This window comes from Phocoena phocoena, chromosome 12, assembly GCF_963924675.1.
Source record: "Phocoena phocoena chromosome 12, mPhoPho1.1, whole genome shotgun sequence".
Lineage (NCBI taxonomy): Eukaryota > Metazoa > Chordata > Mammalia > Artiodactyla > Phocoenidae > Phocoena > Phocoena phocoena.
In genome coordinates this window covers 14,691,912-14,714,509 of record NC_089230.1, presented here as the reverse complement: position 1 = coordinate 14,714,509, position 22,598 = coordinate 14,691,912, and the positions used below count along the sequence as shown (strand labels likewise).

At 43.0% G+C, this 22,598-nt stretch overlaps 1 protein-coding gene across 2 annotated transcripts in view; it reads left to right on the top strand.

Annotated features, from left to right (window-relative positions):
• The first annotated feature begins 501 nt into the window (after positions 1-501).
• AKAP12 (A-kinase anchoring protein 12) overlaps positions 502-22,598 on the top strand; it is a 96,779-nt gene continuing 74,682 nt past the window's right edge. For both annotated transcript variants that reach the window (XM_065889058.1, XM_065889057.1), the window contains exon 1: positions 502-669. In XM_065889058.1, coding sequence (XP_065745130.1) covers positions 502-669 — 168 coding nt within the window. The remainder of the gene's footprint in view (positions 670-22,598) is intronic.

The window sequence follows — 22,598 nt, the reverse complement described above, 5'->3', positions numbered from 1 at the left end:
CCCCAGCGAATCCGATCTCCTCGGGGGGCTTTCTGCCCTGCCCTCTTTCTCGCCCTCCCCTCCCCTTCGTGGAGGCAGCCCTGGGTGGTGGTCCCCCAGCTCCTGTCCCCGTACAGGAACGGGAGGCGTCCTGGGGGTCGGGGTGGGCGGCTCGCCTGGCCCTTGGCTCGAGGCTCTGGCCGCTCCTCGGGTCCTAGCAGCCTAGCAGGAGATGCTGCTGCAAGGCGTGTCTGGGGCTGTGCTCATGTGATGAAGCGAGGGAAAAACAAGGGGGAGGAGGAGGAGGCAAAGAGGTGGCTTTTTTTTTTTTTTTTCTTTTAAGGAGTTTGCAGCGAGCGCGTCTCCTTCATTCGCTGTCTGGGCGGGTTCGGAGGAGGACGACGGGAGAGGAAGGCGCTCCTGAGACCTCGCGGGCGCACGGCTCCTGGCTCTTCTCCCCGTCCCTGCTATTTGGGGAAGGCGTAACCCGGCTGCTGGGCGCGGGAGAACCGCAGACAAGCCATGGGCGCCGGGAGCTCCACCGAACAGAGGAGCCCGGAGCAGCCGGAGGCGGGGAGCGCGACGCCGGCCGAGCCCGAGCCCGAGCCCAACGGCGGAGGCTCTGCGGCGGAGGCGGCGCCCGGATCGTCGGCGGACGCGACCATCGCCGCTGCGGACCCCGCCACCAAGGTACCGGCGCGCGGAGCCACCTGCCCCGGGGTGGCGGGTGTGTGTGTGGGTGTGTGTGTGGGGGGGTCCCTTGATCTCCGCCTGCGATAACTTCCCGGCCGGTCCAGCCCATCTGCAAACTCGGGAGCATGAATCCCTCTTTCTAGGCTTTTCAGGGTCTTTAGCGCCGGGGCGGGACCACAGCAGCGGCGAGCGCGGCGAGGGGCTTGCATCTTTGTAGTGGGTCTCCAGGGGTGGCGACTGCGCCATCCGCAGTAATAAAACCCGCCGGCTGCCCGCCGCTAACTGAGCCTTTCTCCACGCTCTTCCGGTGGGAGCGACCCAGCCCGATACCGGCGAGCTGCTTGGGGGAGTCCGCGGAGAACTGACCCCCGAGCCGAGCGTGTCGAGCCCCCGCCCCGCTATCTCCCCAAGCGGAAAGTCCGCTGTTGGGCCCTGACGCGTGTTGCAGCCTGGCGAGCCCTCCACCCATGGGTTCCCCGCAACGTACCGTCCGTGATATCAGCTGTGTCTGGAGCGACCCGGGTTTGGTACCCAGTCCTCCTGCGGCAGCGGCTCGAGCAGATACCGCCTTCCTGATGCAGAGAAAGCCTGGGGTGTAGCTCTCTCGGAGCCAAAGAAAATCTGAGCCGACGCTGCATTTCCAAAAGGAATGACAGGTTTCGCAAACACGGCGGCGTCCTCCTTTTTGCTCAGTTCATTGCACTCAGTTGGATAAACAAATACTGGAGGAGTAGTTAGAAGTTCTCAAATGCGGTCAGAGGCGTAAGCCAGCATTCCCTCTACTCTGGTCTCTGGAGGCAGTGCTGAACCTCCTAGACATTTTGCATTTTATAGTCGTAGTCTTCAAGGCTGAAATATTTCTTCTTGGCGACTACAGTCGCCAAGATTGTGACTTGTTCAGATCGTTGTCTTTTAGATCTATTTTCCAGCATCTATGTTCTTTAGCCAGGCTTCACCCAACCCTTTTTGTGATATTTTTATAGAAGATGTGGATAACCACATTTAATACTTAAAAGGAAAAAAGAAAACCCGTTGTGTCAAATTTGAGGATATATGGAGTACATGAGGACCTTTAGGAGTTATCTCAGGAAGTATAGATGTTTACAGTTTGGGGGGGGAAACAACAACCCTGAAATCTAGGTAAAAATCACAGAATTATATGACCTAATCGCCTTGACCTTTTAGCTGTCTTAGTTTAGTTTGGGCTGAGAGACTGCTCTTAACTAGATTACCTCTAGTCGTTAACATAACTACTTGTACTAGAGCTGTAGGTGCTCACAGGTACCAACTGTGCCTGGAATGCCTAGATTTTCTGAGATGCCTAAGAAATGTACTATCCTTTTGAGATCTCAGTTAGGTTTTAATATTTACTGTACATCACTTTTTGATGCCAACTACTGTCAAAATGGCTGTATAACCAGTATTTAGAGTCCAGTAATGAAAGTAATTTTAAGGTATAGTTGCTAAAAGCTTGCAGTTGGGGAACATTTTTTTCCTTGGCTTTTACCAGTCCTTCAGGTCTTATCAACAGTTCACCCTGGGTTATGGTACTTATTCCCTTCCCAATAACTTCAGTGTGTTCATTTAAAATATTCCCTCCTTTCTGTTCTCTTTCTTCCATAACCTTATCCTCCCTTTTTCTTAGTCACCACCATCTTGAAACAGCCAGATGACCTCCTTTAAAAAATTACCTAAATGACACCCGGAATATCATTGAACTTTTTGGCCTACGGCCCAGTTATCAATTTGGAGACAAATCAATAAACTTACATGTATCCTTAGAAAATGTGTAGTTTTTCATTTCAACTAGCAATATTTATTTCTCAGGTTTTGAAGACCTAAGTCTTTTCACAAGGATGGTCTAATTAAGAACGATTCTGCACATAGCTTTTGCCTCCCCTCCTTGCCTGTTCAGCCCCAGTTCTTGACCTCTGAGTAATCTCATCTGTCCACAGCACCACGGACCCTTCTTTCCAGCAGTTTCCATATTTGTGGGTTTAGTGACTTGTGTTCTTCTGGCTGTTCTGAATGCTCCACAAGGGCAGGGACCATATCTGGTTTGGCTCATAACAGGTGTTGCCCCATGTGTGACGTGTGTGGCTGGCGGGTAGGCTGAGGCTGGCTCCCTGATTTTGATTGCAGACGGTCAAGTTGGGGAACACCTTGGCCTATCTACTTGTTCTTTGACTTTCTCATCATCATGATCTGTGTCACTTATCAGATAGTGACTATGTCAAAGTGAGTCTGGTTATTCACAGACCAGGTGAATGTCTAGCAAAAAACTCAGGTTTGGGGACTCTGATTTCTGTTTCTTTAGAAGGGCTTTTTACCATTGCAATTTCGAATTGCCTTTAATCTCAGATAGACAAATGCATTACAAATGCAGGTTGCTCAGAGGAGACCACTTCATACATTGGATTAGTGATGAATTACATCTTGAGCTTTTTTGATTGGGTCTGTGGACATTTGGGGAGGTTTAGACTAATGCTTCCCTCCTCCCCCCAGTGGAATGCTGCATCATTAATTAAAGACTGTTAGATTTTTTTCCCCATTGGTAAAACTTGATTACTGAAGCCTCACAGTTTAGATGCACTGAGACAAGTCTTGGTTTTATCTGTGATGTATTTTAATGGAAATGGAAGGAGTCTTATCTTCCAGTCAATCTTTTACAATCTTTGTATGTTAATTCTGAAGGGAAATGGCTTGATCAGTTATTTTCCAGGTTTAATTTTGAGAGTTTGCCATTTTGGCCACTGCAGGGTGCAGGAAGATTAGACCACCTGAACACAGGTGGTAAGCAAAGCCTCGTGGTATTCCTCAGTCATCTGCTTTTAAAAGTTGAAAAGCCTGTTTTCACTCAGGTAGCCGTGTAGGGTGGGGTGGCCAGTGACAATCTTCCGTATCTCTGGCAAATCTTGATTTCTGGAGCCAAGCTTCAGGCTAAATCTGGACAATCACAATCCTCTAAATTAGCCTTTCTGTCTTTTCTGTTCAGTGACTCAGAGCTAGAAATGGAACAGTTCTCAGTTGCAACAGTGTGAGGCCTAGGTCCCCAGCAGGTGGGGAGACTGGGACCCTTGACAGTCTTTCAAGCTGTGGTTCCATTTGGTTATAAGAGCTGTGACTCAAACAGATGTATTCATATAGAAGAATCCACTGTCCCGATTAATAAAGTTGAGGACGCCCTTACCTTTTGTGCATTAAAACAGACAATTGATTTGGCCAGCTGCATTTCTTAATTCCTCTCCCAACACAAGATATGTGCTGTTTCCCATTTACCCTGTGTTTACAAAATAGGAATGGAGATGGCTGTAATGTGATTGTCACCAGTTTTACACTAGAAGGGCCAGAATTTAAGATGATTTCGAGAGAATTATATGTTAACAGAGTGGGTTTTTTTGTGTGCGACTACCTGTATTCATATGGATTTCCCTCAGATTATAAGAGGTACTACTTTCTGATTAGAACACAGTCTAGAAATTGGAGCTGTGGGTGTGAAGATGGTCGTTTAGGGTACCAATAGCCTGTGGGGACTGCAGTGCCTTCCCTTTAATCCATTATAGCCTTTTAAGCTCTTAGATTTGTGAGATCAGTGAAGATTTCCACTTAAAATACTTCCCTTGGTGAGGAAAAGGCCCCAAACGTGCGTCCTCTTTGAATTTGCTGTGCATTGACTAATCTTTGTGCTGGGATAGCTTTAAACTACATTAAAAGGATGATTCCAGCTTGGTATCTTACAGGATAATTAATAAAATGGAAATAAAATGTTTTGTTTTAAAAGGTACAAAGGGGAGTTCCCTGGTGGTCCAGTGGTCAAGAATCCACCCTCCAATGCAGGGGACGCGAGTTCAATCCCTGGTTGGAGAACTAAGATCCCACATGCCGCAGGGCAACTAGGCCCACACACTGGAACTAAGACCCTACACAGCCAAATAAATAAATACATGTTTTTTTAAAAATGAAAGAAAAATAAAAGGCACTAAGAAATGGTTTCTTTTCTTTACCAGTTTTAACACCTGTTCAGTGTTACAGGAATACCAATGAAAAGAAAATCCAGCTAAATGGTGCTCGTCCTTGGCCTCTATAATTTTTACTGCTGTAGTCATTCATGAAGTGAGAAATTAGAATTTACAGCACTTAGCATTGTGAGAAAAATATATCAGTACTTTTATCACATGAAAAATATAAAACTAAGGGCTTCCCTGGTGGCGCAGTGGTTGAGAGTCCACCTGCCGATGCAGGCGACACGGGTTCGTGTCCTGGTCCGGGAAGATACCACATGCCGCAGAGTGGCTGGGCCTGTGAGCCATGGCTGCTGAGCCTGTGCTCCGCAACGGGAGAGGCTACAACAGTGAGAGGCCCGCATACCGCAAAAAAAAAAAAAAAAAAAAAATATATATATATATATATATATAAAACTAAAAATCCTTGAAGCCAATTCTTAGTTCTCTTATAACCTAAAAAATTATAATTTAGAAGAAGTTTCATTTTAAAATAATACAATAGAAAAATATGGAAAAAGCTGGGTTTAGGAGGGAGATGCATTATATCTTGTAAATAGGCAAGCTTACTTTCTTTTTTAAAAAATTTATTCTATTTACATTTATTTTTGTCTGCATTGGGTCTTTGTCGCTGAACGCGGGCGGGTGGGCGGGGGCTACTCTTCGTTGTGGTGTGCCGGCTTCTCATTGCAGTGGCTTCTCTTGCTGCAGAGCACGGGCTCTAGGCGCGCGGCCTTCAGTAGTTGTGCCATGCGGGCTCAGTAGTTGTGACTCGCGGGCTCTAGAGCACAGGCTCCGTAGTTGTGGCGCTCGGACTTAGCTGCTCCACAGTATGTGGGATCTTGCCAGACCAGGGCTTGAACCCCTGTCCCTTGCATTGACAGGTGGATTCTTAACCACTGCGCCACCAGGGAAGCCCAGCAAGCTTATTTTCAATAAATTCTTTAAAAATCTATAATTATAATTATTTGTTTTGTCTGTTTAAATTTTGGACTATTTTCCTGTAAGTTAGCACCTTATTAGAGAATGGGTATGGGTTTTTTTTTTTTTGTTTTGTTTTTAACATCTTTATTGGGGTATAATTGCTTTACAATGGTGTGTTAGTTTCTGCTTTATAACAAAGTGAATCAGCTATACATATACATATGCTCCCATGTGTCTTCCCTCTTGAGTCTCCCTCCCTCCCACTCTCCCCATCCCACCCCTCCAGGCTGTCCCAAAGCCCCGAGCTAATATCCCTGTGCCTTGCGGCTGCTTCCCCCTAGCTATCTACCTTACTACGTTTGTTAGTGTGTATATGTCCATGACTCTCTCTCGCCCTGTCAAAACTCACCCTTCCCCCTCGGGTATGGGTTTTATACCTATGTTCTTACTTGTTAGTACATCTAATAAAAGGATTAAGGGGAAGATATTAATCTGTAATAATTTTGATTATATATACATTTTTATTTCTTATCGTGAATAATTAAGTTTACTTATTTAAACCTGACTGTAGACCTGACATCATCATTCTTGAATAATAAAGGCTTTATAAAAAGATGATCAAAAGCACTTGCTTACTCTTATTAAAATGATTTTTATTTAAAGTCATAGCAAACAGGATTCATTTAATGTTTATTTTTCTAAAAATGTTAATGGTTGAGAACCTTAATTTGTAGAGTATGGTAAAAAGGGAAAGCCTCGTGTTCCTCCCCGCCCCTTAAAGTACTCACTGTTAATAATAGTTTGAAATCAATGTTGGTTGTTTCTAGCATATTCTTTTAAAACCTTTATACATGTGCAATTATATAGATAAGAATAGCTCTATCTTTTGCTTTCAACAAATAAGATCATAACACATATATTCTGCAACTTTAGAGTTTGGATATCTTTTCATAACAGGACATAAACATCTACCTTCATTCTTATTGGCTACATAAATTTCTCATTTATGGATTGAAGTACCATAATGATTTAAGCAATCCCCCTGTGTTTATATTTAGATTTTCCTAGTCTTTTGTTATATTAAATTGGCACAGGGAATATCCTAGTTCAGACATCTTTGTATGCGTGTGAATGTATCTCTAGGATATATTTCTGGAAGTGGAATTGCTGGATTACAGGATTTACATGCATTTAAAATTTTGATAGTCCTTGCTAAATTTACTTTCCAAAGAGATTCATCCACTTTGCATCCCTACTCTGTGGAGAGCAGCGCTCACTTTCCCTTGCCTCAGTGGATAGAAGATTTTTCTAGTATTTGCCAGTCTGTACCTCAGTTGGCACCTCAGTTTCCTCAATGCATTTTTAATTATGAAGTTGGGTGCCCTGTCAGGTATATTGACCATATGCTTTTTTTTCTGTGCACCACTCCATCAGGAACTGGACTGGCTTTTAGAGCATTAAAGGGTATAGTTTATTTTATTGTTAGTTAACTTTAAAAGACTTTTTCCCTCCAGAAATTAATCAAAATTGGGGAAAAGCAAGTTTAGAGTAAAAAGGGGGCTGAGGTATTGTTCCCTTTCCTTCCCAAATTAGCAAACTGTCTTTAATTTTATTTGCTTGGATTGACTTTGCAATGACCTACTTCTTTAGCTATCAGTTTAAAAATTTCTCCTCTGGGAACAATCTAAAATCATCCAGTTGCCAGAAATTTCTTCATACATCTGATCCATGAAATGTTGGAATCAGGGATTGTGGGCAGAAATCCACCTCCTGGGAAAACAGTAGTCCCCTCCCCTGGGTGCTGTTCTCAGTTCTCATAACAAATGACAGCCTGGCTCTGTTAACTGGAATAAATGTGTTTTCCCAGGAAAACGTAGGTGTTCAAAGCACTGGAAACTACAGGGTCTTTCCCGGACACTGTTAGGCTTCTCTTAATACAAGTATTCATTCAAGTTCAAAGGTTTTCATCTTCCCTACAGTTTCTTCATGATGTTGTGTAAATGAGATAAGCCAAATTTTAAGAAGGGAAGATAACTATAAATCATTGGCAGATCTTCTGTCCGTCATATGCAGACATTGCAAATTGTAGAGTTTGGAGAGATTAAATTTTCTGTGGCTCCCAAACCTGGTTATGCAGTTGAGTCACCTGGGGAGCTTTTTAAAGACACCACTGGGCCCCCTTCTAGATTATTCAGTCAGAATCCCAGGCCACCCCAGCGTCTGAGATTCTGTAGCCTTAATGCTCATCAGGGATCCTAATTTGCCTAGTTAGGCCACCATTGCCTGGAGGAAGCGGTTTGGGGTGTAGACTTGGGCGAGGCATTCAGAGGTAACAGCAGCACAGACTGACACTGGTGCTTGTGTGGGTGGGAGGGAGGGTTTCAGATGATGCTAGAAGAATTAGGTGTTTCCCTTCCTCACAACAGAGGAGAAAATAGACAGAAACATTTCCTACATAATTTCCCGCCTTTATTCTACTGCCTTTTTTTTTTTTGCACTGGCTCTTCGTTGCTGCACGTGGGCTTTCTCTAGTTGCGGCGAGCAGGGGCTACTCTTCGTTCTGGTGCGCGGGCTTCTCATTGCATTGGCTTCTCTTGTTGCGGAGCACGGGCTCTAGGTGCAAGGGCTTCAGTAGCTGTGGCTCACGGGCTCAGTAGTTGTGGCGTATGGGTGTAGTTGCTCCGCGGCATGTGGGATCTTCCCGGACCAGGACTCGAACCCATGTCCCCTGCATTGGCAGGCGGATTCTTAACCACTGCGCCACCAGAGAAGTCCCTATTCTACTGTCTTGAAACCAAGTGTGCTGCTAGTAGAGGCTTTTTCTTAATGGAATGTGCTCTTCAGGGTAAATAGGTGTGGAATCAAATGCTCCCATCGTTTCTGAGCCAGGAGCTACTTGTCAAAGTTCACTTTTCGTTCCCACCTGATTGCCTCTTAATCCTCAACCCTCATTTATCAATTTAAAACGTCACTTGTGTTGGGTAAGTAGACAGTAGCTGATGGCTTAGTTTATGGCCTTTGGCTGGTCCGAAAATCCGTGAAGAAATCTTAACACCTAACCATGTTGCTGAAGATCAGAAGAGGGGGCTGTCTAAAAAAAAATTTTTTTAATTAAAAAGAAAAAAGAGGAAGAGGGCTGTGTGGCTTTCCCCACCACTTGATTTCATTAACATTTCTTTACTGGCTCTTGTACTCCAGGAACTGGGGGTTGAAGAAGAGAGAAATCCAAGAGCTCAGTGCTAAAAAGAAGGTTAAAGTGTTCCCAGTGCACTAAAATGTATTATTTTCTGTCTAGAGGGAGAAATTTAATTCATTTTCCATACTGGTTACCTGTTCCAGTACCATTGACTAAATAGTCCCTCCGGTTAAAACTCGAGTTTCCGTATGCATATATGTTTATTGATTTCTTTTTACTTAAAAAATGTTTCCTACTCTTTATTTGTACACGTAGTTAAAAGCATTAAGAGAGTGGCTAAAAATGTAATCGATTCTAATGGCAGACCCATGGTTTAAAATACTTTTATATTCTACATCTCCGGGCTCACCTCTGTCTTGTGGCTATTGTAAGTTTATACACACATAAATATAAAAAAGTGGGGAGCCCTGTGTAGTCTTCAGAAGTGAATTTATTTTCTTGGCATGTGATAACATTATGCATTAAAAATAGTCACTCAAGTATTTCCTAACCACTTAGCCTATGAAAGGCCCTGGTCTAGATGCTTCCTGAGGTAAATTACACACAGCATTATCCTTGAGCACCTCAGGATCTAGGTGAGGTATAGGATTCCTCTAGAGGAAAAGATTCAATAAGAAAGATTCAAATAAGTTGGGTAGACAATAGAAGAATTGCCATTAGTTGGTACATGTCTATTCAGTGAATTGTCCAGATAACTGATGTACAAAGGAAAGAAGATCTTGGCAAGTGTTGCAGGCAGATAAAGGCCGTTAGTCGGGAGGCCAGGAGGTACAGGGCATATGAAAGAGCTGAATGTTGTAAGAGGATAATGGGAAGATGCCGATAGAATTGCAGCCAATCATGGTAAGAGCTGCACAGGCAGCAGAGAGCCAGTGAAGTGAAGGCTTCCGATAAAAAACAAAGCAAAGAGGCAGACCCTCTCACACTCGGCAGAGAGGACACCCCTAGGAGCTTGGGGGGCAGATATTAGCCCATGCGGTGGGATGGGTGCAGGGTGTAGGCTTGGCACGGGGGCAGCCAAAAACAATTGAGGTTTCAAGACTTGGAATGCGGAGTGCCTCAGTTTCTCCAGTAGACAAGGACGTTCCCCTCAGGATATCGGTTTCAGTTTTCTATTGCTGTGTAACCAACTGTGCCAAACAACTGCTCAAACCAATAGTATCTTTAGAAGAGAGAACATCACTTGATAGTAACAGCTTGGGATTTTTTTTTTTTTTTAATGTAAAGAAGAGGTTTGCAGCAGAGTCTAGGGAATGACAGAGGGCATCCATGAGATCAATAGGGTTTCTCTAAGTAGTGATCTGCTCAGAGCCCAGACCACTGGCACTGCAAGCAATCCAGGCTTGCAGAGTCGAGGGCACAGGGAAAGATTAAATATCACAGGATAAGAGATGATGACACCGAAGGGGCTGAGAGTGGCGGCTGGGGAGAAGGTGGAACCAACAGTGAATATTAATAGAGGAGAAGACTAGAGAAGACAGATGGCACTGGCTCCACCAGCCATTGGGTCACTGCTTCATCATGCAACAGTGACTGGTTTACCCCAGCACATCTGGGTCCACCTAAAAATGAAAGAGACTGATGGTTGACTAGCATTTCTTCCATTTGTAGGCAAAGAATCTAGGTGGCTTGGGGAAGGTTTATCTTCGCTCTCAAAGCAGATACTTCTTCGCAATTTTTTCCATCTCCAGTGTATGCCCTTTGGTGTGTCGTTCGGAGGACTATTTATGGTTTGCTATTTTTCTTCATGTCTGAGCGTATGATTTCTTAATGAATTGAGCCATTACATAAGGCTCTGGGTTGTGTCTGCTTCATGATCAATTTTCTGTCCTTGCTCAGATATTGACCACCCTTATCGAAGCCATGCTTCATCACGTCCTTGATGGTTTTCCTTACTCTTTGAAATACATATCGTTGTGATGCATAAAACAAGATTGTTGATGTACGTTATGGTTGTTAGCTTTTTTTTACATTTTCAGTTCTGGGTGTTAATTTTTCACTAAGGTAACAAACTGCTTGCATAATGCTTTTTAAGAAACTTTTGTTTGAAATTATCCTTCACTTGGGTATGTATGTAAAACAGTCTATTCCACACCAGCAACGTTGAATGCTATGCAAAGTTCAACCTTAGATGTGGTTGAATTTACAATTGATATACACTGCAGTACCAACTGGGGTGGGATGGGAGAGGTGGAGAAGGGATCGAAATCTACAGGAAATTGCTAAAAATTAGACAGTCTCTCTATGACGAATTTTTCTTAATTATTTCAGAAATGACACGTTTAACCAACATTTAGACATGAGTTCCTGACTCCTATAATGTTAATCTAAATATTGGAGTGGAAGTTTTTGTTCTTGTTCTGCTCTGTTTTATATGAAGTAAGTTACTGAAAAGCAGTGGAAAATGTCACCACTAAAGTTTACTAAATCAGTCCTGATTATTAAGATCCTTTCTCCAATCCTGACAAAAGTGTATAACATTTAAACAAAAACTTCTTGACAGTACCGGGAGCAAAACTCAAATTGATTTGATTTGATATCTGATTTTTTTTTTAAAACTTCAGGAGTTTAAGTTTCCTTTAAATTCAGTGTGATGGCAGTGTTATATCTGTCCGTTTTGTTTGCAATATAGGAAATTTGTTTTACTTCAATTAAAATGCAGATTGGTTGTTCTTTTGTTATTAATTAAAGGCACACTAAGGTCTTTTGAATGCTGAAAAGATTTTTGTCCTAAATGGAGCTAAGAGGACCTACAATGTTATCTAGAATTGCAACAGTGACAGAGATTTCAAGTCACTTCTGGAACTGTGCATGATAAACAGTCCTCCAGGACAGGGAGGAATGCGAAGAATGCATTCTACTTCAGGGAAGTAGGTCATGGTTTAAAGCCTTACATTTGTCAGAGAACTTTTCTCAAGCAGTCCTTATGATTGCTGGGTCCCCGCTAACTCCGTACTCAGGGTTCTTTAGTCTTAGGCAAATTAGGTGGCTAAATTAACTTGTTAGTTTCTAGGAGGGCTGGACTAAAAGTAACAGATTCACCACATGCGCCTGTACTCCCAACACCAAAAATAGTTAGGGCTATAGACTAGTGACTGGAAAACCATAGATGTGGGTTTCCCTGGTGGCACAGTGGTTAAGGATCTGCCTGCCAATGCAGGGGACACGGGTTCGAGCCCTGGTCAGGGAAGATCCCACATGCTGCAGAGCAACTAATCCCGTGCGCCACTACTGAGCCTGCGCTCTAGATCCCGCGAGCCACAACTACTGAGCCCGCGAGCCACAACTACTGAAGCCTGCGTGCCTAGAGCCCGTGCTCTGCAACAAGAGAAGCCACGACAATGAGAAGCCCGCGCACCGCAATGAAAAGTAGCCCCCACTCTCTGCAACTAGAGGAAGCCCGCATGCAGCAATGAAGACCCAATGCAGCCTGAAATAAATAAATAAAATAAGCGAATTTATTAAAAACAAAAAAAGAAAATCATAGATGTGAGAAGTGTTTTCTCTTAATTGCACAATCTTGGAATAAATTTTTTTTAGGGCTTCCCTGGTGGCGCAGTGGTTGAAAGTCCGCCTGCGGATGCAGGGGACACGGGTTCACGCCCCAGTCCGGGAAGATCCCACATGCCATGGAGCGGCTGGGCCCGTGAGCCATGGCCGCTGAGCCTGCGCGTCCGGAGCCTGTGCTCCGCAACAGGAGAGGCCACAACAGTGAGTGGCCCGCGTACCGCAAAAAAAAAAAAAAAAAAATTAAATAGTAAATAGGCAGATGATGTGTAAGTGTACTTAGGAAATTTAGAGAGTAGCTTTTAAGTGAACTGGGGGTATTTCTTTGCTGCCAAGATTAAGCGCTGCGGGAACCAACTGAGTCCGCTCTACCTAAGTGTGACCATAGTGCCCACAGTTTATTGTGGACTTAAGCCTGTGGAAACCATATCTTGCCCTGAATTGTATCTGAGTGCTGGACAAAGAGGCACTAACATGACAGGGTTCAAAGGCAAGAGGGAGAGCACATACTGGGGTAGCAGGAAAGGTGGCATGGAGGATGGTATGGACTGAGTGTTTGTGTCCCTCAAAATTCATATGTTGAAACTCTAATCCCCAGTGTGATATTAGGAGATGGAGTCTTTGGGAGGTAATTAAGTCATGAGGGTGGAACCCTCATTAAGGAATTAGTGCCCTTATAAGAGGAGACACCAGAGAGCTTGCTGCCCTCCCCACCCCCGAAAAGATACCCTCTCCAAAGCAGGAGGAGAACTCTCACTAAGAACCAAATCAGCTTGCACCTTCATCTTGGACTTTCAGCCTCCAGGACTGTGAGAAATAAATGTTAGTTGTCTTGGCTGTCCAGTCTATTGTAATTTGTCATAGCAGCCTGAACTAAGACAGAGGAAATGGAATTTATAGTGAATTGCTGAAGAGTGGAGATACTTGAGAGAAGGAGGCAAGAAAATAAGTAATTTTTTAAAATAATAAAAATAAATAATGAAATAAGGAGGCAAGAGAGAACCTCATCATGCTGGGACAAATACTGAGTGAAAAATAGTCTAGGAAAAATTGGGTTAAAGATTTCATTTTTTAACTGCAGGACTTTTGCAGAACCTTTATTTTTTTATTTAATTAATCAATTTATTTATTTTTTGCGGTATGCGGGCCTCTCACCGCTGTGGCCTCTCCCGTTGCGGAGCAACACGCTCCAGATGCACAGGCTCAGCGGCCATGGCTCATGGGCCCAGCTGCTCCATGGCACGTGGGATCCTCCCGGACCGGGGCGCAAACCCGTGTCCCCTGCATCGTCAGGCGGACCCTCAACCACTGCGCCACCAGGGAAGTCCCCAGAACCTTTATTATATTTAAGTTTATTTTCTTACAGTTTTTTTTTTGATGTGGACCACTTTTAAAGTCTTTTTTGAATTTGTTACAATATTGCTTCTGTTTTATATTTTAGTTTTTTGGCCATGATGCACGTGGGATCTTAGCTCCCGACCAGGGATCGAACCCACACCCCCTGCATTGGAAGGCAAAGTCTTAACCACTGGACCACCAGGGAAGTCCCAGAACCTTTAATATGTTACTATTGATTATGCTTCTCCCAAAGGAGACATATAGTATGCATCTTTACCCAAATACGACTGGGAAATGCCAGGCTAGTGAAGAGAGCACAATTAGAGAGTGGTGATTGAGAAGCCAGGAGAGGTATCTTGTGGCTCTGCCATGGAGAATTTGAATACCAGAGTGTGACTTCTACATTTATTGTAATTGGCAATGTGAAGCCAATAATTAATTGGGATCTACATCTACATCTGTTAGGGTGGAGGCGGGGGCTTAACTTTTCTGTTTTGAATCTGAGACAAAGAATCATTCTGAGATATTAAGGAAATTTGTCTCTTTTGGAGGAGGGGAGCAAGGAGGATGGATTTTCACTTCTTTTATATAAAAATGATTGCATTTTTATATCTAATTTTTAAATGAACCATATGTAGAGAGATTCTTACTCTCAGATTAAAATGGAAAAATATGGAATATAGCCCAGCTTTTAAATGTACATTATTGGGAAATGCCTCAGATTATCCTGAGATGAAATATATCATATTTTTACATCCTCATTAGGTTATGTTTAGAGTTTCTGATGTATTTTGGGGGGCTGTGTGGAGCAACAATAAGGATGATTAAAAATTTGGAAATTGAATATACTTTGGATTTCTTTCATTGTTCAGATAATCCAGATAATTGCATATCAGGTTTAGTTTTTATTTTCACTGTGCAAGTGAGTCCAATAACTTTATTGACTCAGTTTCTATGGCACTTAATTAATTGCACGTAGAGCTGAACATCCTGGGACAAGCCACATTATGTCCTGAAACTTTCCCTTAACCAGATTTTCTGGGGCCAAAGACAATCGGACTACTGTGGAGTTAAATGCTGTAAATTATTGTGTTCCTCAAACCCTTTCCAGCTCCTGCAGTGAATACTGGAGGTATTGTAACTGTATGTGAACTCGAACGAAGATCAGGGGAAGGTCAAAGCAGAGCCTTCTTGAATGGAGTTGCAAATTCTTCCTCTGGCAAATAAGAGTAAAGGGAAATGTCACCCATTTGTTGCTTTTTATGGTCATGAAGAAGGAAAAAATCCCCAAAGCTTCTGATTCCTTTGCTATGAGCTGACCAGCTGGCTTGTTTTGGCTTTGGATAAGAAGCTGAGACGCACACTGATTTCTTTTTTCCTTGAGTCTCATCAAAGCAAATCAAAGCAAATAACTGTTTTCTGGGATTGTTAACGAAGCTAAATTTTTAAGTAAGTTGCTCCTTTGGAAAACCTAAAAATCAATGTAGGGCTGTTCTTGTAAGATTGCTTTAGGCCATTTTTAAGTGGGAGTGACTCAATCTAGGCATAAAGTAATGATTCCTGCTTCTTAGTAAACATTTAGTAATACTGCATTTACTTTAAAAATTAGCTCATATAGAAACATGTTTAATATACCCACGCATTGACCCTTTTCTTCAGTGTAACTTTCTGTGCTTATTCTCAAACAAAGCATGAACTTTCTGTGAGTGGAAGAGGAGCCTGGCTGTGCCAGTTTTGTGTGCTCTGCCCATGTCCGAGGCTCCTCACACAGTTTTACTGTGTGTTTCTGGGTTGATTCCAAGGGTGAAAGCTGTAGGGGATGAACTAATGCCAAAGCCTTAAGGGTCAGGTACATGTAGAAATATTAAAAAATATAGTCCCTTCTCTCACTGACTGTCAGCTCATTTGTCGGGTTGAGTATCTATCAGGTACCAGACAGTTTTGGGGGCACTTGTACATGCTTTTTCCTATCTTACCAGTCACTTATAACTTCTATGAGCTAAGTAGTGGCATCCCCATTTAAAAAAGGAGCCAACAAAGTGAATACTTATGGAGCTTTTGATTCATTCGCTCTTTTTTTGTTGTTTTGTTTTGAATTTTATTTATTTATTTTTTTATACAGCAGGTTCTTTTTTTTAACATCTTTATTGGAGTATAATTGCTTTACAATGGTGTGTTAGTTTCTGCTGTATAACAAAGTGAATCAGCTATATGTACACATATATCCCCATATCCCCTCCCTCTTGCTTCTCCCTCCCACCCTCCCTATCCCACCCCTCTAGGTGGTCACAAAGCATGGAGCTGATCTCCCTGTGCTATGTGGCTGCTTCCCACTAGCTATCTATTTCACATCTGGGAGGATTCACTAGCTCTTGAGGGCACCCCGCTCCCCGCACTCCCCGGGTTTGGTCAGCTCCCGGGCTGGGACTGCTGGGTGTGAGACCACTGCAATGTGAAATGTGCCTTGGCTGTGATGCTGAGAAGACGGCTCCTAATAACTTCTGACACACTAGACCCTCCTCAGATCCCAGGGCTCTCTGCCTCTCTAGGTATTTTAGGATGTATCACTCGATCTGCTGTCAAGTAAATGGCAAACGATTCATCTTTGTGGGCCAACCGGTTATTTCAGACCCTGTCCGCACTCTTCCCATCCCATATGAGAGGGGAGATAGCTGATGCCAGGCTGTAAGAGCTTCTTGGGCTTGGAGGCAAGTCATATGACCTAAAGAATCGATACCACTCATTCCTCTTTCATTTGGGTTTAACTGAATGCCAGGCACCTACAACCACCGTTTTCTCCCTTCCCATTTTGCTCTGCCAACCTGACCTCCCAGGGCATCCATCCTTCCTACTGTACCCGTGTAAACCCCATTCCATTTCCTCTCTAAGGATTTGCCAGCCCAGATCAAGGCTTTGTCCTTCGGGGATACTGTGCTCTCCCAGGTTTTTTTTTTTTTTTTTTTTTTTTTGCGGTACGCGGGCCTCTCACTGTTGTGGCCTCTCCCGTTGCGGAGCACAGGCTCCGGACGCACAGGCTCAGCGGCCATGGCTCACGGGCCCAGCCGCTCCGCGGCATGTGGGATCTTCCCGGACCGGGGCACGAACCCGTGTCCCCTGCATCGGCAGGCGGATTCTTAACCACTGCTCCACCAGGGAAGCCCTCTCCCAGGGTTTTAATACTCAATTATATCCACCAAGTTTCAGTCCCGCATATGCATCTATGTACTGGACAAGTTTTCCTCAAGAGCAGTGTTCTCTTCTGTCCCCTTTGCCTGCCTCTTCTTCCCATAAAACAGCGATCCCCGACCTTTTCGGCCCCAGGGACCAGTTTCGTGGAAGACAGTTTTTGAACGGACCCAGAGGAGGGGGTGGTTTTGGGATGATTCAAGCACATTACATTTACTGTGTGCTTCATATCTATTATTATTACACTGTAATGTATAATGAAATCATTCTACAACTCACCATAATGCAGAATCAGTAGGAGCCCTGAGCTTGTTTTCACTTGCCACTCACTGATGGGGTTGTTTTTTCTTTTTTTAAAAAAAATTAATTTATTAATTTATTTTTGGCTGCATTGGGTCTTTGTTGTTGCACGTGGGCTTTCTCTAGTTGCGGCGAGCGGGGGCTACTCTTTGTTGCGGTGCGCGGGCTTCCCATCGCGGTGGCTTCTCTTGTTGCGGAGCACAGGCTCTAGGTGCCCAGGCTTCAGTAGTTGTGGCTCACGGGCTCTAGAGTGCAGGCTCAGTAGTTGTGGTGCACGGGCATAGTTGCTCCGTGGCATGTGGGATCTTCCTGGACCAGGGATCGAACTGGTATCCCTTGCATTGGCAGGTGGATTCTTAACCACTGTGCCACCAGGGAAGTCCACTGATAGGGTTTTATTAGGAGTCCGCAAGCAATCAATTTATTATGGTCTCTGTGCAGTCAAACCTCTCAGCTAATGATAATCTGTATTTGCAGCTGCTCCCCAGCGCTAGCATCACCTCAGCTCCACCTCAGATCATCAGACATTAGATTCTCATAAGGAGCACGCAGCCTAGAACCCTCGCATGCTCAGTTCACAGTGGGGTTCGAGCTCCTGTGAGAGTCTCATGCCACCACTGATCTGACAGGAGGTGGAGCTCAGGCGGTAATGTGAGCGATGGGGAGCGGCTGTAAATACAGATGAAGTTTCGCTCGATCACCCGCCGCTCACCTCCAGGACTGGTACCAGTCCGTGGCCCAGGGTTTGGGGACCGCTGCCATAAGAGAACTCTCTTCTGGTGCCTTTAGCATCTTGTAGAATGGTTCTGTCTTACTGGCTTTTCCTTTCACTTGCTTCCTCAGATGTTTTTCTCATTTCCAAATTTTAATTATCTCATGCAATATCCTGCAACATTAGTCTTCAAACTAGTCTTCCTGTTTCTAGCCATTTTTCTCTGTGTATTACTGCTTTATAGATGTAGATAGTTAGGTAGTAGAAGTACCTGGAACCCTGTGATCTGAGAGGATTCTCCAGACTTTTCCTCTTTGCCTCCAGTCACGCACTTATGTATTTGTTATCCTTCATTCCCCAGGTTGCACCTTGAGGGTTGGGAGAGAAGATAAAAACCGGTGGTTTGTTAGATGCTCTCTTTTGCTCTTCTATATATATTTTTCCCATTCAGTCAGTGAATGTAGCAATAAATGGAAGCTCTTTTCATTGCCTTTGTTTGATTTTAAATACTCTTCCATGTACTGCAGTAACATGGCCTTCGAGAAATGTCTACATAACTGAAGTCAATTTTCTACCACCGCGGGCATCTTAAGATAAATGAAAACTATGGTATCTTCATCATATTTGTATAGAAACATAGTTTGGGCTATAAATTTATTCCATTCTTGGGTTGGTTTTTATTTTGGGAATTCTATCTGAAGCAGAAACGTGGCCAATTGACTTAAAATGTTCCAGCATTTGATTTATTGGCATTTTCATTTTCAACGAGCAGGTATCTGGTATGAATTAAATAAAGTTTAGAGATTCTTTGTTTTCCTTCTCCTCTTCCCACCTCCAAAAAAGAGAAAATTCCTAAAGCTTTTTATAATTTCTTTCATAAAACAGTTGAAGCCATTCTTTATCAGGACTATTTCCCAGGAGGACACTATCAACAGTTCTTTCTTTTAAAGCTAAAGAGACATTTCACAACTTCAAGTCTAAGGCTTTAACAAGTTTTTGGGGTCTTAATTTCCTTATTCTTCAGAGCTTAAGCCCATTTTCTTTGCCTGGATATAAAAGATAGTTTATTAATTGAAGTTGTTAGCCTTTAGATTTCTTCCTTACAGGTGAAAAATGTGTTCATGTGACTTTTTCAGAGTCTTCTCTTAAATTTTCTCTTTGACTCACATGGTGATTCGCTGAGAGTCTGGATAACTTAATGGCAGGAGAATTACCATTACTTCCTGAACTAGAATCATCACTTACTTAATGGGCTTTCTCTAACTCAGTTCTTTTTTAGCTGTATCCATGCAGAACTTGTCACTGGGGCATCCATTCAACACATACTAAACTCCTGTTGGTATTTCTTCAGTTGTTTTTGCTCCACAAGCTCTTGGGAGATATCTTGTGCACCATCTTGGCTTTTGATACGACTACATGCTGTCGAATCCGAATCCAGAAACTATCCCTCTCTCTGCCAGGGACACCTCTAGTTTGTTGTCTTTTGCTCCTTCAAGCTGAGCCCACCTACCCCAAGTCTGTACCTTCCCTGCTCTCTTCCCTGATGGTCCATGCAGTCTCCAGCTTGGGGCAGGTGGAGAGGAGACTTCTGGGAGAAAAGCCAGCGGTACACAGATGGGATTGAGTGACATAGAGGAAGGGAACAGAGAACATCAGCTTGGCAGATGGCCCAAAAGTCTAAGGGCACCAAGAAGAAAGCTCAAGCAAAGTGTGGTCCTGCAAGGAGGCTTGAATGCCTTAAGGACAATAGACAAGAACCTATTAGCTCTAAAATATGTGTTGAAAGCAATTTACTAGTTTTGCTTGCTAGCATCATAAAAGAATAAGATCTATATTGAATGCAAAATTGTAGGTGGTTCTTTTGCCAACAAATTCTACATCAAGATAGTAGGAATCACAAATGCCTGTTAAAGATAGATTTTTATATAATATAAATATGTATGTAATATTTCTCGTAAAAAAAAAGTAAATTCAGACTCAAAAATCTCATTTATTTGGATGATACAGACCAAATTTGTCTGTAGTAAATAGAATTTATAGTAAAAGCTTACGTTTTTAAGGACAAAGTTAAATTTATACCTGTAAATGAAAGCATTTTTTTCTTTCTGCAACAGTTTTATTAATATATAATTCACCTAACATACATTTCACCCATTTAAAGTGTTATGAGTCAGGGGAATTCCTGGCAGTCCAGTGGTTAGGCTCGGCCAAAAAAAAAAAAAGTGTACAATTCAATAGTTTTTAGTAATCAAAAGATTCTTTACTGAAAAAATGTTATTGCTGAATGACTAAAAGGAAGTGATATTTGTTAACTCATCTGACTTAGGTTCTTACGACTGTTTAATACTTTCCTTCATAGGAATCCAGTTGGCCCCTGCTAAAAAATATTTCAAAAATCGAAGTAGAGGAAGGGAACTCCTATTTACTGTCTGAACTTTAGTCACTGTAGGGATTTCATGACCCATTAAATCAGTTAGCTAAAACAACTTCAACCCAGTAGCTTTCAAGCTCATTTTCTATTGCTGTATTTTAAATCTAGTACAAGACTATAGCAGAAGACAAACATTTGAATATATTACCTTTCTGGAGAAAGGCCCACTTAAATTCATGTTTTTAAAATTCAAGAATAATAGTGCTTTTAAAAATCTGATAGTACATACATAACTATATAAAAGCCCTTTTTTCTCCTTACCCATCCATCCCCCCCATCAGTCAATCTTCCTTATCAGAAGGAACCACAGATAATGGCGATTATAACATCCTTCCCAGCCTAGAATGGATTGCTCAACAGTTGTGTGAGAAAAAGTTGGTGATCATTAGGGGTCAGCTTGGGTTCACTTAATTAAGAATAAACCTAATAATCAAATTAATTTAATTTTTTTCCCTTCATTTCTTGGTCTTTTATTGTTGTTCAGGTTCCTGAACTATAAGATTTCAGGGGAATGGACTGATGGTGATTCTGGATTTCACGAGAGAGGTCTGACAAAACTGAGTTGTTATAAATGTGGTCTAGTCACACATACAGTTGAATAAACATAATCGATTGATCATCCTGGTAAGAGTTGCCTGCTATTTCATCACCTTGCAGCAGAACTGAAGGCAGATGTCTCAAATTGACAAAAGATTTTTTTTTAAGTTAGGATAGAAAGCAAACGCTGGATGACGTCTTTTTTCAAACGTAGGTATGGTGACAGTGTTATGGGATCAAGAAGAGAGCCAGTTTAGCTCAGTGCACTGGAGCAGGCAGACCCAGGGCATCCAGTAGAGACAGAGGAGGGCACTGGATCTGTGGAAGAATGGGGAGCAAGGAGGGCCTCTAATACGACAGAAGGAAAACATCTTTGAAACATCCATGAAATGCATCCATTCCCGTGCTTAAAAAGAAAAAATTATAGAGCAATTTGGCAATGCATTGAACCATGTAAGTGTTCACATCCTTTTTTCCAGTGCACCTGGTTCTGGAAATTCAGCAAATAAATAATATAAAGGAAGGTAAGCTATGTTACATAAAATGTGTTACAAATGTTTATCGGTTTTGAAAGACCTGTTAAGTGAATTATGTGTGGTACATACACCTGATCCTTTGTCGTTAAAGGATACGTGAAGAGAATTGGTAGCAACTTGGGAAAACGGTTATGGTTTCAAACTGGGGAAAATATGTGGAACTGTATATAGTCCAAGTGTATGTATGTGGCTAAAAATTGAAGGGAGCACATGAAAATGAAGAGGTGTTAGGACGACAGTGTTTTAGGTCAACTTTTAAAAACTTTCTTTAATATTTTCCCTTTTTAAGCTTATTGAATAACCAGCAGATAGATCAACATGGGAGGGAATTTAGGATGAAAGAGGATCTAGTTTAAAAACAGAAGGAGGGACTTCCCTGGCGTCGCAGTGGTTAAGAATCCGCCTGCCAATGCAGGGGACATGGGTTCAATTCCTGGTCCAGGAAGATCCCACATGCCACGGAGCAGCTAAGCCCGTGCACCACAACTACTGAGCCAGCACTCTAAAGCCCACGAGCCACAACTACTGAGCCCATGTGCTGCAACTACTGAAGCCCACGTGCCTAGAGCCCGTGCTCCGCAAAAAGAAAATCCACTGCAATGAGAAGCCCACGCACTGCAATGAAGAGTAGGCCCCGCTCACTGTAACTAGAGAAAGCCTGCGTGCAGCAACGAAGACCCAACGCAGCCAAAAATTTTTTAAAAAAACCCCAAAACAGAAGGGAAGTAAAACACTGGGGGTTTAATTGATTTTCTGTTAACTATAGTATTAAATGAGCGCGGGTGGCTAATACATACCAAACATACTCTTATGCTATATATATATAGTAATTAATTAATTATTTATTTATTTTTGGCTGCATTGGGTCTTCATTGCTGGGTGTGGGCTTTCTGTAGTTGTGGCCAGAGGGGGCTACTCTTCGATGCGGTGCGTGGGCTTCTCACTGAGGTAGCTTCTCTTGTTGCCGAGCACAGACTCTAGGTGTGCCGGCTTCAGTAGTCGTGGCGCATGGGCTACAGAGCATAGGTTCGGTAGTTGTGGTGCGTGGGCCCAGCCACTCTGCGGCATGTAGAATCTTCCTGGACCAGGGATTGAACCCACATCCCCTGCACTGGCAGGCGGATTCTTAACCACTGCGCCACCACGGAAGTCCCTCTTATGCTATATTAATAGAAATAGTGTACCGTGGTTTGCACCGGTCAATGTCTACTTGGAGTATAGTACTTAGTCCTCAGAGTCACATTTTAGTGCCAGATAT